This window comes from Epinephelus fuscoguttatus, linkage group LG12 (assembly GCF_011397635.1).
Source record: "Epinephelus fuscoguttatus linkage group LG12, E.fuscoguttatus.final_Chr_v1".
NCBI lineage: Eukaryota > Metazoa > Chordata > Actinopteri > Perciformes > Serranidae > Epinephelus > Epinephelus fuscoguttatus.
This window is the reverse complement of record NC_064763.1, coordinates 12,957,961-12,977,148: the sequence shown is the minus strand read 5'-3', so window position 1 is coordinate 12,977,148 and position 19,188 is coordinate 12,957,961. Positions and strand designations below refer to the sequence as shown.

Here is a 19,188-nt window from a genome sequence, read left to right as displayed (position 1 = left end):
CAGCAGGATCCCCTCGGACCCCCCACCAGAGATCCGGGCTAAGCCCCCCGTGTCCTCAAATCCTAGAACCGCCCCTGTGAGAGGTAACAGTTTAAATGTTTTATATTTTATTGCAGAAAAACATCAAACACAGACACACTGTAAAATCATCTGTGTGAGGGTTTAAATCGGTATCAAACACTGGAAGTATTGTTTTACATTCACAACCGTCATGTGCGTTGTGAGAGCGCGCGCGTTGACGTTCCGGTGCACGCGCTTGTCCTGACAGGTGAGCGCGCGCAGCTGGCCGGTCGCTCTCGGCGGGTGACAGATGGAGTTGGTTTGACTCGGAGTCAGGGGCTGAAAGCTTTTTGGTGAAAACAGGAAGAAATTCACGTCTCTTTTTTATTTTTAATCTGCAATGAGAGGTGATCAGACAGAAAATGGAGAAAACTCAACGAACTCGGTGAGCGCAAAGGATGACGGGACAGTTATTAACGTAACAAGTGACATGTTTGCATCGGAATGCACGAGAAACTAACGTTAACACTAACCCCTGTGTTCCAAGGCCAAACCTCTACTAAAAACCTGTCATTTTAAAGTTACTTTTAACATCGTTTTACTTTAACACAAGGTAGGAAAACACTTTAAACAATAAAATATTGTTTAGAAAAGACTTGTAAATTCGGCTCGCAAAAAAATAAAATAAACTGCTCGTATTTAAATAAAATTTAAATGTTAAAGTTTGGCTGATTAGCTAGCTAGCAGGTGATTAATGTATTTACTTAAGCTTTGATTTTTAAAGCTTCTTAGCTAAGTACATATTTGGTTTAAAATTTTAATTAATATAATAAACAAAAGCTTGATAAATTAAATTCACATTTTTAACTGATGTTCTCAGCTGCTGGTCTCCTAAAACACTGGATTTATCAGTACTATATTCCATTAAATAGCCTATAAAATAAGATTTAATTTTTTGCTTTAGTTCTTGCAATTTAAAAGTTAACAACGTTATTCTAAAGTGTAACATTTACACTTTAATCAGTATTTGGCTCTGTAGCCATCCAGGCAGTCTATTGCTTTATCAATAGGCCTTTCTAATTAACTATTCCAGCAGACAGTATACTGAGGCAAGCTTCTAATGATGTGATGTGTGTGAGGGTTTACATACAGTGGGTCTGCTGTGGTGTTGTTATACTGTTTATTTGCCTGTGTTTTCTCTGTGGTATTGACAGAGGAGGTGTGTATGAGAAACACAGAGAGACACCCAGTGCCTTTGTCACTCATGTCTGGTGGCATGGTGAGTGGAATGATAAACAGAAGCCTAAGCTATCCATGTCAGGGGCCGAAAATAGAGGCTAACCAAGAGGGTCTCAGATAGCCCCCCTGGTCTCCATATAAGTCTGGTCAGCCTGCGTTTGGCTTCCTGTGTGTGTGTGTGTATGTGTGAGAGATACCCTGACTTGTCCACCTGCCGTTAGGGGAGCAGGCTTTATATAGCGTCTCTCACTCGGCAGACTTAGTTATGTCTTTTTCATGTTTATGAGGTCAAAACATATGACGGCCTTGGAGAGTTTGTGTTCACTTGTCTAAATGTGGATAATGGGATGTTGGCATTTTGGTAATATGGCACACAGTTAACCTGCTCAGTACATTTTTTACAGTGTTCAAGTTTAGTTTACAGGTAGGTTTAAAGAGATAGTTTCTTTTTTTGTTTGTTTTTTTGCAGTGTACCTATGCATAGACAGTATATTACCAACAGTAGACGTCAGTCGGCACACCCCCAGTTTGTAGAAGCAGGCTGGAGTCCAACATGGAAGCTAAGCAATCTACTGCTGTGGAGGGGTCAGCAACAGAATGTATTTTAGCCGCCTAAAAAAATCTTTATCAGTTTAAGTGTACGCTATATTACGAGTATTATCACTGTTTTACCTTAATGTCAGACAGCGATTTCCAGCAGGATAAAGAAGCCGTTCTATCGCTCTCTTCAAAGCCAGACTCCATTGAGAAAAACAATAATTTAGCATTGCTGAACACAGGAGCTACTGGTCTACTGTTGCCTCAGTCAGTTATTTAGTTTGTGTTATTGTGTGAATTTGGTGTTTAGAAGAGTTAGTTTGGATTCACCAAAGTCACACAATAACTCACACTAACTACCAGAGTGCGGCAGCGATAGACCTGCAGCTCTCGTGTTCAACGAGGTAAAATTACTGTTTCTCTTAAGGAAGTCTGGTGGCTTTGACAAGAGCATAGATGGGGAACTGAGGGCGTTAACGGCTTCCCTGTCAGAACTGGCTTCCTGATGGAAAGGTAAAGCGGTAAAAAATACTCTCAATATAGCGTACACTTAAACTGATAATGATTTTTTTTTAAGTGGGAATCAAACACAGTACATCGCTTAGATTCCATGTCAGACTCTAGCCTGCTTCTCCAAACTGGGGGCGTGCCGAGTGACATCTACTGTATGTAATATACTGTGTATAGATAAGTACCCCTTACAACCCCACTTAAAAAAAAAACAAAACTTAACTATTCCTTTAAGTAGTTTGTTCAACATGTTACCCCCACGAAGGACAGACTTGTCAAACACAGGGTGACAAAAACCTTTGTTCATGTATTTAAAGATTGTTCAACAATTTGAGAAATACACTCATTTGTCAGAACAGTAAATACAAAGCTACCATGAGCAGCCAGTTAGCTTTTGTTGCAGACAGACTGGAAAGTAGGGGAAATGGCTGGCCCAGCTATGTCCAATGGAAACACAGTCTGCCTACCAGAACACTAAAGTAGCTAAATAACATGTTCAATCTTGTTTGTTTATCATTTCAGACAAAAAAGTGCACAAAAACGTTAAAAATGACAAGTTCCTGATTTATGTGCTGAATATTTCTGAGTTAAGACCAGTAGCTTCCTGGTGTCTCTGCTAGTTGCTCAGCAGTTAGTCCTCATATAGGCTGTAGAGATGTGAGAGTGGTATCAATCCTCTCATCAAACTCTCTGTGAAAGAGCGAATGAGTACATTTTTATAATGTCAAACAGTTCCTTTAATTTCTGCATATTGAAGCCACTGAATTTGGCTTTGTTTCATCAAACCGTTGTCCTGACCGCGCTGACATGCAGGCCTCATATAGGCATGACAGTGTTGGCATTTGTACATTTGTCCTTCAGCTCCATATATACCCCATGAGTGTGCTCACAGCTGGGTCAGAGGCTAAAAGTGAGGCCCACGTAAGCGGTTATCCTCAGGTGCCACATAATGTCATACTGGGACCAATGGAAAGCCCATTTGTGGCCCAGCTTGGTCAGTTTGATGTAAGGATGTCAAAAGTATCGATACTGGTATACTTTTATCATCTCAAATGTTTTATTATACATTTGATAGTATCAAAGGTAACAGAGCTATAAAAAAAAACAGATCTACAGTAAGATTTTTAACCCCTGGCTGCACAGATGAAACAATGGGGGAGAAAATCAAAATCACATATGGCCCAATTTGATCTTAGATGGGCCAGACCAATAAAACCATTGCACAGTTACCTATAAGGACCATCAGCTCCAATATTTTCCCTTTGTTTGTGTAAGGAATTATAAGCACATTCTGTAGATGTCATCCTTTTACAAAACAGACGAACAGCCTGATATATCTTTAAAAGAAAAACAAGTGCAATTTCAACAGTTTGTGTCAGTCTTTCCACATTCAGTAAGTCTGCGTCTCACTGTCATTACATGTGCATTTATTTATACATTTCCTGAAACAGGTGTGACACAGTCTGATACAGATTCCTTTGAACTGAAGCTGACGATTGGCAATCCTGAAACCTGACACCTCTTATTCTAATCATCTAGTGGGGCAGAGTGGACCTTTTGGTGAGCTGGTTCTGGTCCACAGGCCGTATGATTGACACCTGTCACAGACCCTCATGTTAAAATGCCCAGCTTTACAGCAGAGATAAACATGTTAACAACCTTGTACAAGTAACGGTTTTGGTCTGTAAAGCTTCATGTAAGCTGCACAGGAGGTGAATTTTTTATACAATTCACCCATTTATATTTAATTAAGGTCCAGACTTATGCATAATTAAGGGAGTGGCCCACTTGAGTGACAGGCTGTCTGTGAGGATTCTCTACGGTCTATGAGTCACATCCACCCCTCGCTCTTCCACAGCTCCAACCTCTCATCGAAATACGGTCACTTGTGGCTCCAAAAAACCAAGATATTGATGGCCAAAATTCTTCAAGGCTTCAAAATGTTATCCCACAATGCAATGGGTGACGTCACTGTGGCTACATCCAATATTTATACAGTCTGTAGTTCTTTCAATATCACAGGAAAAAAAAATGTCCTGGGAAAACAAAATCATGGAGTGTCAATCTTTTATAATAGCATTATATCGAAGTTTTAAAATTCTGGTTTTGTGACAGCATCAGCCAAATGAAAGTCAAATGCCAGTCCATTACTAACCCAAACTATGTGTCGCGTATGACATGCTGGCAGAGGCATTGAATGACGGATTTCAAACCTGACTGTTGTGTTTTGTTTGTCTAATCATTTCCCTCAGCAGAGTGAAATCCTGATCAACCAGCTGAAGGAGATCACTGGTGTCCAGGACCCACAGATTCTCTACAGAGCCTTGAATGTAAGACCTCAGAGATCATCATCAGTCAGTGATTCATTTATCTTCCATGACTGCTTATGCTGGTACAGGGTCGCGGGGAGGCTGAAGCCTATCCCAGCTGACATTGTACTAGAGGCGAGGTACACCCTGGACAGGTTGCCAGACTATGGCTGAATCCAAATGTCCCAACTTCACCGCTCTTGCAGACTCGCAGACTTTGCAGGCGCGTTCCTGGGTAGTCTGGGGGTGCTTAGGGCTGTCCATATCTACATTTCATCCAGTCCACAAGGGGCCCTAAGCGGACTTTCTGCAGACTTTCAGAGAGTCTGCTTTGGGTGCAGACTTCAGCAGACTTCACTGATTTAATTGCCCTTCAATTTATTGCGAGCTGACATGACATTGTAGTTTTTTAATGCAAATATGTAGAAATCATAGGCTACAGGGGAAACTCAAAATGCATTGTATTATTGCAGCCTAACCCTATAGGTTTCGCACTGTAATGCCAAATATATAAAGGCTAGAAAACTGGCTGAAAAATAACAAAAGAAGATCTTCTGATGTAACTAATAGGCTTACCTGATTTATTTAGTCCTAGTCCAGTCCTTATGTACAAACATCTCTGTATTTGAATGTCTGCAGTCTGTATGTTTTACAGAAATTTATTTTGTTCACTCACAAAGCAACCCTATACATAAGATTTATTTCTTGTTACCTGCAGATAAGCAGACAGAATATGGCCCTGATCACACTGAAAGCGTCTTAGCAGCTGTAGGCGCTTTTTTGTAATAGTTTTTAATGAGAATGAAGCTTTTTGCTCGCTGTTTTGTGTTGCAATGCGCCTCGTGTTTGTGTGCTCTAAGCAACTGGCGTTTTGAATGCGTCGAGTTGAAAAAACCTTGACTCAGAGTGGAAAAGCTCCCTATGTCATCTCTTTTTCTCCCATTGTCCAGTCTGATGATTTGAGAGGCAGGCCTTCTGTGGTGGTCATGACAACAAGTTTACAGTTGGTAAACAATGGAGGAGAAACTGGTGGTAGTGGTTGCTGGATACCCAGAGCTATAGGACCCGATGATAGACAGCAGGTTGTCAAACTACCCCTGAGTCATCCTAAAATATGCCTGGAAATGTCCATCATGGAGGAGAGAAGCTCCTGGACCAACTGGTGGTACTCCCCATGATCCAGCCTCTTTTTTAGGGTCTCATGTACCCACACAGATCTCTGTTTATCTGCTGACAGCCTCTCACCCTCAACCAGAGCTACAGACAGTACCCTCTGCCTCAACATGTGTGTCAACTACACACAGATTACTGTTAACTAAAACAGATTTAAAAAGGGGTAGACTGATTGCACGGGAAGGGTAGAATAATGAGGTGAGTCTGTGGTTGCCTGACAACAATAAAAAGAGGCAGCAAGCGTTTTGTTTTTTTTTCACTAGCGGGGGAAAAAAAAGGCAGTGCAGTGCGCCTCACGTTTTCCTGCAAAACGCTTTCTCTGTGATCGGAGCCTATAACAGCAGCATGTACGTGGTTGTAATTGTGGCTCGAATGTTTCCATGGCAATGAGTAAAACAGTCTCGAGGGCCGTCTATCAGCAGCTTGCGATCTCTGTCCTCGCAGATTTTTCGTGATGGTGGTGAACACGTCACAGTATGTACCACTGACATCCGCAAGTCCAGAGGGTGGACATGTGGATTCAGACTATCACAGGACTGACACATAGAGACAGACAACCATTCACACTCACACTGCAGACAATTTAGAGTCACCAGTTAACCTGCATGACTTTGGACTGTGAGAGGAAGCTGGAGAACCAGGAGAAAACCCACGCTAACACGGAGAATCTGCAAACTCCCCACAGATTGGCTGGTGGATAGAACTCAGAACCCTCTTGCTGTGAGGTGACAGTGCTAACCACTGCGCAACCATGCCACTCGAAATCATCATCAGCTTTTATAACTGATTGTATCTCCCTTGTTTTGCCACAATGCGAGCCGATGAATTGCCTTCATAAAGCAAGTGTAACATAACCACAGCATTGTGATTTTCCAAATACTGAACATGCAGTAATAGCAGAGTAATAGCAAAAGCTAAAGGTGTTTTGTGACATGTTATGAGCATAAATGTGTGAAGAGAGATATGCTATTACAATTCATCCTGTAGAGAACAAGAGCGCCTGTACAAAATGTCATGGGAATCCATCCCTAGAGCCATGCTGCTAGTTGGCTAAAAAACATAGCCCTTGCTGTTCTTGTGTAATTAATGTTCAAGGAACACTCTTTGATTACATTAAAAGCACCCCCAGGGTGCCTAGTTTCCACCCCAGCACACCGCTTATGTTTTGAAACACGGCTGCAAACGAAAAAGTCCCTAGGAGCTTGAGTTAATAGGAACCTCATAAAAGTGATAATTGACAAACAGTACACTTAAACAGTCTGGCTGACTGTGGTGCAGGCATCCTACAACCTGTTGTACCAGGGGCAGACAGAGAAACAGCAGGAGCTCACAGGTTCGGGAGGGGCACACGCTCTCCGAGTTCTATACAAAATTAGAAATGTTTGTCTACCGCTGGTTTCAAACCCAGAAGCGGAATCATTCTGTGTTCCCTTAACACAGTTTGCTGTACTGTATTTGCATGCATTTCATATGCGTTTATTTCGTTCTTGTGGTGAATTGTATTCCTAAATCATCTGCAGACACTATTAATATCCAGAATATCTGACCTTATTTTTTCCTTGTTCCCTCTTCTTAAGGCCAGTCAGGGTGACATTGGACATGCTGTTGGACTGCTCACAACTCAGACTGCAGAGGTTCAGGATCCTGGAGAACCACAGGAGTCAGGGACCTCTGCAGAGGCCTGGGAGGGCCAGAAAGGTACACTGGAGACAAAACAAGCATATGCAAAATTCTGACTACATTCACTTTAGCATGAAATATTTAAAAAATAACATACAATCACATAGAAACTGACGGCAGTGATATCACGTCCAGCGCAGATGACACATGTTCAGATCAACAAGTAAGGACCACATTCATTGAGAAATGTTAGTATGTTAGTAATGAAAGCATTATTATTGTGAACAAATTAGGCGACAAGAAACAAGACATTCAACCACTCATATCTGCCAAACATGCTTGAGGTCTAAATCAGTGGTTCCTAAATGTTTCAGCCACAGTGTCCAGATTTTTCCTTATTCATTACTTCAAGGTCCACACAGTTTAATATATTCAGCATCACACTTGAGTTTGGCCATGTCGTCGAGCTAGTTTGCTGTGTCTGTCAAATAGTTGCCTCTTAGTCACTCAATCTACAGCAGGAAACGACACTTCAAAATAGAGCTCTGTGCCGGAAATTCACTGTGCTTGAAAATAAAATTGGTTTTTTACAAACACCTTTACAGTAGTCGTAAAACAGGCAGAGAAACACACTGCTCTTCTAGGATAAAGTAAGCTAAAGATGCATTCAGGATGTGGGCTACTGTAATTGCAATAATTAAATCAGTGAAGCTTTGTCCTGTTCAAAGACTTATTGGGATCATTTGTTGGCCCATCCAGTTATGAAACCTGTAACAGTGCTGGGATAATTTCTCTGTTAGTGAGCATTTGACCATGACCCACATCCATGCCTATCTACTTGTACATCACTGAAGCAAGTTTAGAACCTGAACTACTGGAGGTCAGTAAAAAAGAATCAAGGTAGTGACAGACAAGGCACACATGGCGGTCGACAGAGAGAGGAATATAGGCAATACACAGAGAAACAAAACAAACAAGCAAAAGATGATCAACTATAATCGTATTCTGGGGGATCCTCCTCTGGCTCCAATTTGATGCTGTTTATGCACTCCGGCACCTTATTTACATTCAAAGTACAACAAAAAAATTAATTATTCTATCTTCATTGTGAATTAGGAAATAGTCGGTGGGCCACCCAGCACCCTATCCCAGGCTAAATTTGGCCCACAGGCCTTGATCTAGCGGTTAGGATTCCTGGTTCTCACCCAGGTGGCCCAGGTTCAACTCCTGGTATGTCTTTGTAGTTCCAACAAGATTAATCATACAGTACAATTGTGGGTAACGGGGCTCACTTTCACATTCAAGGTGTTGCACTCAGTTGTTCACACAATAAGTGCCAGAAGTTGTTGTATGAGAAAATCATTCATACTTTCATACCCTAAAACACAGACCAAACTCTACGTAAGTTGGACGTGAATTTCATGTTGCTTTTTAGAAAATTACGATATTAAGGATCTGAAGTGGATTCAGAGGCTGCGCAACGATCCAACAAGCACATCATTTGAAGCGTACTTAGGCTTTTACTTTTCAAAGTCGCTGCCTTTGGCTTAAACGTAGGTGTCTCGATGCCTTTGGCTTAAACGTAGGTGTCCATTATGAAAAAGTTTTCTGCTGATTCCGATTCTGATATCTGAGAGTCAAACTTTCCTTTAAAGATGTTCTTCAGAATGTAGACAAGGAAGAGCAGAGTTAATCAGTAGCATAGAGGAGGGAATATTTCATGACGAGTTATGCAATCTGTTATGCCCCATATGCTGGTAAAATTGAGCATGAAACTGTTTTAACTAGAATGGCGGGACCTTGTTGTTTCTTCAGAACTTCCTAAAGATGAGCTGCAGACCGCCATCGAGCTCAGCCTGCAGGAGTCCCACAATGCCCAGGAAGAGGAGAGAGAATTCAACAGGTACAGGAGAACCTGCTTTTTATACAGTGCTACTTTGTTACAACTGACTGGTTTGTTTTATTTATTTTTTCTAATTTACTGCTGACTTTCATGGAGAACAGTGTGAAAATAGAAACAATGGTTGTGGACACTTGTAAATTTTCTGCTTCTCCGGCTCATGAACTGCTAAAATTAGAATTAAGGCTATTTGCAAGGTTATTGCACAGCCAAGGCGATCAGCAAAGGTAGCTCCCTCCATCTGGCGAAACGAGAAAACTCACTATAGTTTCCAGTGGAAATTAAGATGTGAAAGCCTCTTGTTAAGATGAAGATGAAATGAAAATTACCTGACAGCTTAATGTAAGTATATTTACATTTTAGTCACATTGGCGGCCTGGCTTCGGGGTTGGCATTGTGGTTAAATTGGTCTGACACTCCAACAGATACAGGCTGAAATACCTTGTCAGCTACTGGATGTTTTGTGAGGGAATTTTGTACAGACATTCATGATCCACGGAGGATTAATCCTGACTGATCCTGGCATTAGTGATCGGCTGACAAAAGTTTTTAATCATCTACAAAGATACATCTCAAGTTACTGAATGAATAGGCACAAAATTTGATACAGGCCTCATTGATTTCCAGACAATGACTTTGGTGAACCCCTGATTTTATTTCCAGCACCACTATGAGGTTGACATTTTCAGTTAAGAGTGAAATGTGTCAACAAAATTGCTAAAGTGCTAAAATGAAAATACTAGCATGATAACATGCTGAACCAGGAATGCCGTCATTATCATCATTACCTGCTAAACAAAAGATATATTTTATGATCATAGTCGCCCAAACGTTAGTCGACCAGAAAGGTCATTAGTCTGCAAGATTTCAAAAATGTTAAAGCTGTGCCTTGTCAAAATAAATCCAAACCTGTATGACTGGATGTGTGAATTTAATTTGAAAGGACAGACACAGGAAGTGTCCACGCTCAGCAGTCAGACAGGAGTCAGGTTAATTTCCAGGGCTGGTACCTGCGGTTATTCCACAGGCTAGTTAATAACATGTCGGACAGGAAATCCAAAGTGTGGCATTATTTTGAGAAGGTGAAGGACAAACCCAAGGTGATATGTACAAAACCCAAAACAAGTGAAGTTGGCACGTTATGTAAATCGTAGATAAAAACAGAATACAATGATTTGCAAATCTTTTCAACTTATATTCACTTGAATACACTGCAAAGACAAGATGTTTAATGTTCAAACTGAGAAACTTTATTTTTTTTTTGCAAATAATCATTAACTTAGAATTTAAAGGCAGCAACACATTGCAAAAAAGTTGGCACAGGGGCCTTTTTACCACTGTGTTACATCGCCTTTCCTTTTAACGACACTCAGTAAACGTTTGGGAACTGAGGAGACCAATTTTTGAAGCTTTTCAGGTGGAACTCTTTCCCATTCTTGCTTGATGTACAGCTTAAGTTGTTCAACAGTCCGGGGTCTCCGTTGTCGTATTTTACGCTTCATAATGCGCCACACATTTTCAATGGGAGACAGGTCTGGACTACAGGCAGGCCAGTCTAGTACCCGCACTCTTTTACTATGGAGCCATGCTGTTGTAACACGTGCAGAATGTGGCTTGGCGTTGTCTTGCTGAAATAAGCAGGGGCGTCCATGAAAAAGACGTTGCTTGGATGGCAACGTATGTTGCTCCAAAACCTGTATGTACCTTTCAGCATTAATGGTGCCTTCACATATGTGTAAGTTGCCCATGCCTTGGGCACTAATACACCCCCATACCATCACAGATGCTGGCTTTTTGCGCCTATAACAGTCCGGATGGTTCTTTTCCTCTTTGGTCCGGAGGACACGACGTCCACAGTTTCCAAAAACAATTTGAAATGTGGACTCGTCAGACCACAGAACACTTTTCCACTTTGCATCAGTCCATCTTAGATGAGCTCGGGCCCAGCAAAGCCGGCGGCATTTCTGGGTGCTGTTGATAAATGGCTTTCGCTTTGCATTGTAGAGTTTTAACTTGCACTTGCAGATGTAGCGACGAACTGTAGTTACTGACAGTGGTTTTCTGAAGTGTTCCTGAGCCCATGTGGTGATGTCCTTTACACACTGATGTCGGTTTTTGATGCAGTACCGCCTGAGGGATCGAAGGTCATGGGCATTCAATGTTGGTTTTTCGGCCTTGTCGCTTACGTGCAGTGATTTCTCCAGATTCTCTGAACCTTTTGACGATATTATGGACCGTAGATGATGAAATCCCTAAATTTCTTGCGATAGCTCGTTGAGGAATGTTGTTCTTAAACTGTTCGACAATCAGCTCACGCATTTGTTCACTAAGTGGTGACCCTCGCCCCATCCTTGTTTGTGAATGACTGAGAATTTAGGGAAGCTGCTTTTATACCCAATCATGGCACCCACCTGTTCCCAATTAGCCCGTTCACCTGTGGGATGTTCCAAATAAGTGTTTGATGAGCATTCCTCAACTTTCTCAGTCTTTTTTGCCACTTGTGCCAGCTTTTTTGAAACATGTTGCAGGCATCAAATTCCAAATGAGCTAATATTTGCAAAAAATTACAAAGTTTACCTGTTCGAACATTAAGTAACTTGTCTTTGCAGTGTATTCAATTGAATATAGGTTGAAAAGGATTTGCAAATCATTGTATTCTGTTTTTATTTACGGTTTACACAACGTGCCAACTTCACTGGTTTTGGGTTTTGTAAACTCATCTTCATTGGTCGACTACAAACATGACGTATCATCTGAAACATGGAAGTAGGTACATGCCCATTAGCCCACAGCGTTATTAACAGGCGGCTCGCTCAGTGTGTGACGTGCACTTGTAGATAAAATATAGGCCTATATTAATGAAGGTTCATTAGTACAGTACGACTAATGGCCCTAAATGATGACTGTTGATCAACTAGGAAAATTCTAAGTCGGGGGCAGCCCTAAGCATACCATACACTCCTTCTTTCTTGTGGCAGTTTGTGTTTTCTTTCAGGAACTTAGAAAGGTCTTATTATTCAGTCTATACACAAGAAAGGAAGTCTAACTAAGTCAGCCTGTGTTTAATACAGTCGTCAGTTCAGTGCTCTCAGACGGGTAATTTGATGTACTGCAGGGCTCTGGAGGCCAGTGCAGAGGAGAATGCAGCGAGAATGAAGAGGAAGAGATGTGAAGCCCAGAATGAGATGTCCAGCCCTGCAGACTGGATCCGTCAGGACGACTGGCCTGTGGGCATTCGCAATGTTGGAAACACCTGCTGGTTCAGTGCTGTCATCCAGGTGGGAATCAGTGTCTAATTGGATACATCAAAGTGATGAGGATGTTGTGACTCACATAGATACAGTACCACATGTTTGCTTGCTTTCTTTTTTTGTTTTCTCACAGTAACACTGTCGTGAACTGTGGGATAGGCATTCTTACATGTGAGACACTTGAATAAAAGTATTCATAATATAATTGCACAGTGCACACCTAGCATTTAGTCTGTTAAGTTCACTAAGCTCCTTCTAAGTGTCCACCTGTTCTTACACATCCTTTGGTGCTAAAACTTAAAATAGCCTTCTCACTTGGCTGAACAAACATTTATAGACTTGGAGTTTCCCATCCAAGATTTCTAAATTTAGTCTGTCAGAGGGGTCGTACCTAAAATTCAGTGAACAAATGTTTGTTTTTTTGGCTTTCAACAAACTCTAAAACATGGTTTTGATCGTTTTTATCCTCTACACTGGCAATAGATGCAGCCAGCATCGTGTTTTTAGGTTATCTATCCGTCTGTCCGTCCCCTCAAGAACACTTTGTGGGAGTTTCCTCAAATTTGGCACAAACGTCCACCTGCACTCAGCGATGAATTGATCAGATTTTGGTGATTATAGGTCAAGCCCACTGTGACTTCATCTGTCTCATTCTTGTGAGTGTGATGTCTTAAAAACAACTCAAGGGAATTAGTGTGATTTGGTCAAAGGTCAAGGTCACTGTGACCTTGCATCCGTCTCATTCTTGTGAACGCAGTAGTTAAAGAAGGCCTTTAGGGAGCTTCCTCAAATTTGGCATGAACATCAACTTTGAGTCAAGAATAAACTTATTAGAATTTGGTGGTCATTATTTGAAAGGCTCAACATCTCTCTATTTATACTCTCAAAAACTTTGACAGCGCAAATTACTAATGTGAGACAACTAGGATGTGTCCCCAGGTTCATTGTAAACTCTGACTTATCCATCTGACTGTTAAGAAGCAGAAAAATAACTTCATTAAAGCCTGAATTCTTTCATAATCTGCAACATGAGGTTTAAACTTGTGTCCTTTCACAGAGTTGGTGATTCAAACTAAACTTTCATCTCTGTCAGAGAAAACTGATCTGAGTTCAGACTGTTTACTTACAGCACAGCTACACTCACTCACTAACTGAGCCTCCTACCTGCCTGTCAAACACCATCAACCCAGAAACCTTATCCAGTCCGGACTGAGTGGAGTCCTGCGGGGTGAAGCTGTGAAGTCCGGCGGCCGCTGGCTGCGATCGGAGCTAACTGCTAACAGCCACTGCTGCAACTAACAAACTCCACAAATCCATTCAGCAGCTCCACCATCCACAGTCAGACACACATGGCTGATTATTTACTGCTGAATTACAGCTCACAACTCACACCAACCGAAACATCCTGGTGCAGACTATTTACTGGAGTTTACCAGCCTGACGCTAATGTGGCATTTGAAGATAATTATAAGCACAGCCGTTCTCGGTTTTTGATGTCCGAAAGTCCACCACTAACATTTTCATCACGTCTCGTCTTGTCAACAAAAATGATTTCAGTGATTTCACAACTTAGAGGTTTTTTTCCATTTTAAAATGAATGTACATGTGGTTAATTTACTACTAGTTTTCTGTGTTTTCAGTGACCTGGCTCAAAATGACCTCCCATCACATGTTTTTAAACTGACAGCTGAAACAGAGAGAGCTCCTTTCAATCACATCTTTTCACTGACTCTATGTCATCTTTATAAAGTTATTAAAAACATCAGAGAGACAACAAAAAGGTGTTTCTGCCAAAACGGAGCATGCAGTATTTCTCTGAGGTGCTAATTCTATTACAAGTCCATTCCAGTCTGAATTTAGCCAGGCCTATCAGGTGGCCCGGCAGAAACTGGAGCCCTCATTGAGATGCACAGGCTGTGTGGATAATTAAATAGCGAGTGATGTGATGATGGAGCGAGCAGTGGACTTCCTAGTATGAGCCTGGAACGGACAGAAAGCAGACAGTAATTGTTTGTCTCTGTTGAACTCAGATATGCTTCTGCATTGATGTAGGAGTGAAACCCCCAAAGGACAGGGGTTATTATCTGGGAATAGAAATGGGAAAATGAGGCAGTGTTGTTTGAATACTAATGGCGTTCAAATGATAGCCTTTTGTTTATTTTTTTCGCTGGTGTCGATACTGTTTGTTACAATTGAGCCGATTGCTGTAGATCCAACAGAGCCTGAGTCTTGATAAAGCAGGCTCGCCTTAAAAAGTAATTATGCTATCAGATTGAGGCAGAGTGACCACATGATTCAGTTGTCGGCTCATATTCCCTCTATTATCCTTTGTGGTATAAATTACAGTAAAACTGAGATAAGCCATAATTGAATTTCCTCCTGAAATGGAAATATGTATAAAGATATTCATAAGGGCTCAGAAGCTCCACTCACCACCACACACGACACGAGAGTAACTGACTGGTATTAATGCATTTAGTTTATCATGACGAACACAAGTATCTTATAACAAAGTGGTGTGCTTTGTGTGCTCGAGTATTTTTTGTAAAATTAAAGAAGAAATACATTTAAATTCTGGAAACGTCTTTCAAAACATTTTCCAAAAGTTTCTGAGACACTGGTATCTTCTTTGTTACATCCCTGAAGCTAAAGAAATATTTTTATTTGATTTTATTAGTGATTGGAGCCAATTTTGGCATATACCATAATACTTCTATTCGTAGCCCGGGCTACTATTTGCTTAAATCACTGAAATCAACAGGCCTGTATTTGGGACAGGCCTTTAATTCCTCACACAAAGCTGTTGCTCAGCAAAGATCATAATATACAGCCAAATTGTTTATTTGAACCAGTATGAATATTAATTGTATAACAATTAGGCTTTAGATAACATATCAATTATGAATCATTCATTTGATCTAGCACTGACTGACAGCACATTAGACAGAGAGTGTTACAACACCTGGGGATTTCGGCACCCAGTATATGGACACAACACCACTATATCCTATTAAAACAAGACTCTCAACTTGGATCAATTTCTATGGAAAAACCCTTTTGATTCTTTTGATCTGAGGACCCTTATGGACTAAAGGACTATGAATAACTTACAGAGTAGTCGAGGAATGGACATATAATTTGACGTAGCCAACAATCCGGTTTTATACAGCCGAAGAACTTCTATAACAAAAATGAACTGCTTTGCAACCAGACCAGGCCTCTAATAGAGACAGGTCTTTATTTGACAAAATGTAGGACCAGGCTTTTGATTGCCCCTTCGCTACATCCCGCCCCTCTGGAGGCAGACTGGCCAGTCATAACGTAGCATCTGGCCAGCTCAGACCAGGGTCCGACAACAACACAGCTGTACTCCATTGACTCTAATGCAGTCATTTCAGATTTCAGGCTGGTTTTGTGGATTTGGAGCTAAATGTTGTGCCTGGGGCACATTGTGTATTAATGACACTCGTTACCTGGAAAGGTTGGAAAAAGATTTACGTTTCTTCCCTGTTCCAAAACCAAAATCAAACCCTGAAAAGTGTAGGGTTAGCTAGCTAGCTACTGAAGATAAAGCCTACTGAATGTATACACATGCTGCTTTTGCTTTTGAATGATTATAACAGTGAAACAAAGGCCGACCCTGCTGTACAGGAACCATCTAATCTCCCACATCTGACCATGACTGGAGAGCTTCATTAATGGTTCTTGTTTTGTTGTCTTGTTGCAGTCACTGTTCCACCTGCCTGTGTTCAGGAGGCTGGTTCTCAACTACCATCTGTCTGAGAGAATACTGGAGAAGTGTAAGAGCCATTCTGTGAGTAAACTACTGTCATCAGCACAAAAGTTGGTTTCTCTGCCACTTTCACAAAAGTTTGACTCTGAGCTTGTGTTCAAAGGACAAGAGGAACATAGCTTTCATGCAGGAGCTGCGTTGTCTGTTTGCCCTCATGATGGGCTCCACTCGCAGGTTTGTGGATCCTTCTGCTGCCGTGGAGTTACTGCGAGACGCCTTCAGGACTAGTGAGGCCCAACAGGTACTATATGTTTCCTGTCTTATGACAAAAAATCTTAACTTAAGGTCCACTTAAAGTATAGGGGGCCTCCCATTTGTTGATGAGGCTCCAGGCAGAGGCACCAATATAGTAATATAATAATCATGAAATTATGCAATGAAAATAGCTTTATTATTTTGTTTACTATTTGTCATTTTGTGGTTTGCTTTGTTTAGTGGATGAGTTTTTACGTACGCATTTTTGTTAGCTGCTCTGTAGCATGCTTGCTAGTCATGTTAGCTGCTGTGTCAGTACAGCTGGAGATATCGCTATCCGCAGAATCCAGCAAGTCTCCATCCTTTGGGCCAAAAAATTGAGGGTCATGGGCGCCCAGTAGCTTACTGGGTTGAGTGGACGTCCCACAGAGACAGGCTGTGGGTTCAATTCCAGCCCATGCCCCCTTGCTGCATATCATCCCCTCTCTCTCCCCCCTCACACTTAGTCTGTCCTGTACAATAAAGGCCAAAAACATGCAGTGGTCTAACAACTCTTCGTCCAGCTCGACATAAAATAGGGCGCACTGTCACCAAAACAACCACCATGTTCTGCACTGATGATGTAGTCCTTGTTGGGAAAACATGAGGATACATTAGTGCTTATACTACAAAACATGGTCAAATGCGTCCCAGACCACCTCTGCAAGTAGTTTGAGTGATTGGCGGTTGTTTACACTTGAATTAACGCTGTCCACTTGCGATTGGATCACCCAAAACACATGTTAATACCAGGTATAAAAGGGATCATAGAGACGGACAGCTATTAATGCTCACATTTACACCTGTGGGCTGTTTACAGTCACCAATTAATCTAACCCGTGTGTCTTTGGATTGTGCGAGAAAGCTGAAGAACCCGGAGAAAGCCCTTGCTGACACAAGGGGAGATAGGCATGCAGACTCTACCTGCTGGCCGGTGGGTTTAAACCCAGACCCTCTTGCTGTGAAGCCACAGTGTTAGCCACTGCATCACTGTGCCGCCCCTCCTGCTTAATAAGTGTATCTCCAAATACTGAAACAAAACGTGCGCCCATGCACATAGAAAAACATAAATACCCCCTTTAAAAAGAGATGATGTGTCTCAAGAGGCTTGTCCTGTGAATAGATTTTGTTAGAGGGTTGATGCTCCCATGTTGAGTGACACAGCGTCCTCTGAAATACTGACCAAGTAATAAATGATCTTTTAGTTTTTTGCTCACTCCTGTCTCTCTCATTTCTGTCTCGCTTATTTTCTACAAGGTTGTGAGGCTTTTGTTTGTGTTTTGGGAGGATAAAAGTGGAACGAGATCGTGCCTGAACCAAAACAGACTGCATCTTGTAATGGGAGGACCCGTGTCTTAACTGCCTTTCTGGTGTGTGTACTGATGGGGTGTGAAGAGGACAATTGTCTTGGCCAGATGTTAAGATCAGGAGGAAACCTTTGGAAAAATGGACCTTTAGTTAATATTTTTTGTCAAAATATACTGTTTCTGAGGTCATGAATGAACTCATGATGTGACATATTGATTCTTAACCCTAACTCTGTCCTTTAATGTTACAACTACACATCTTATTTTAGCTTTGACCTTGAGGCAATATATAGAGGACATTTGTTTTTACTGATATTTTTCTTCTAATGTGTTTATTGCAGGATGTCAGTGAGTTTTCCCACAAACTGCTGGACTGGCTAGAGGATGCATTTCAGCTGGCTGCCACTGAGTAAGTTATTTTCTTGTCTCAGTTGTCTAAGTTCTTGTCTCTTTGTTTACTAAATAACATAAATATGATGTCATGTTTTGCTTTTAGTAGCAGACAAGACAAACAACAAAACCCCATGGTCCAGCTTTTCTATGGCACCTTTGTGACAGAAAGAAGACACGAGGGTATGACTTTCGTGAGAGTTATTGTCACGGTGACAAACAATATGAATTCTGTTCTCAATCACTCACCCTCTGACTCTGACTCTGACTCTGCGTAGGTAAGACGTTGTGTAATATTGAGCAGTTTGGCCAGTACCCCCTGCAAGTCAACGGCTTCAACAACCTGGACGAATGCCTAGAAGGCGCTATGGTTGAGAAGGAGATTGAGTCTGTGCTGTCAGATCACAGCACCACATCTGGTCGTGAGGTGAACAATTTCATTACAATTTTTTCTCCCCATTAAAGGTCTTTTTTCTGGGGGGGAGTTTTTCCTTAGTGGCTGTGAGGGTCCAAGAACCGAAGGATGTCGTATACTGTAAAGCCCTCTGAGGCAAATTATGATTTGCGATACTGGGCTTTATAAATTACATTGAATTGCATTGCAGATGAAGGACTTAAAACTGCACTAAACAAACCAAAGCCAAACAGAGCAAAATAGAGAAAGCAGTGACAAAATGAATGGTAACAACACTTAATAGTCCCCACTTTATGATGTGTATATAAAGGCTCTAGGCCACAGAAGTCCAGGTCCAAGTTCATTATTGATCTCCTCTTGAAAAGAAAGAAAATAGTGGTCAGGTCAGTCTCTCTAGTGGTAGGAATTCTGGTACTTGGTCCAGGAATAGCTGAAAAGAAGGAGGTGATTCATTTTTCCAAGATAGAAGTATACATCTCTTTGCTAAGTATGTTATGGTCATTAATATTC

At 41.5% G+C, this 19,188-nt stretch overlaps 1 protein-coding gene across 4 annotated transcripts in view; it reads left to right on the top strand.

Moving 5' to 3' along the window:
* The first annotated feature begins 277 nt into the window (after positions 1-277).
* usp28 (ubiquitin specific peptidase 28) overlaps positions 278-19,188 on the top strand; it is a 45,021-nt gene continuing 26,110 nt past the window's right edge. Inside the window, exons 1-10 of one of the 4 annotated variants that reach the window (XM_049593040.1) lie at positions 278-445; positions 4,539-4,616; positions 7,346-7,466; positions 9,204-9,291; positions 12,404-12,566; positions 16,267-16,353; positions 16,436-16,573; positions 18,215-18,282; positions 18,373-18,446; positions 18,542-18,690. In XM_049593040.1, the coding sequence (XP_049448997.1) occupies positions 401-445; positions 4,539-4,616; positions 7,346-7,466; positions 9,204-9,291; positions 12,404-12,566; positions 16,267-16,353; positions 16,436-16,573; positions 18,215-18,282; positions 18,373-18,446; positions 18,542-18,690 (1,011 nt within the window). In that variant the 5' untranslated portion in view covers positions 278-400. Of the gene's footprint in view, positions 446-4,538; positions 4,617-7,345; positions 7,467-9,203; positions 9,292-12,403; positions 12,567-16,266; positions 16,354-16,435; positions 16,574-18,214; positions 18,283-18,369; positions 18,447-18,541; positions 18,691-19,188 lie in introns of all 4 variants that reach the window. The other 3 variants (XM_049593038.1, XM_049593041.1, XM_049593042.1) reach the window with 3 other exon arrangements.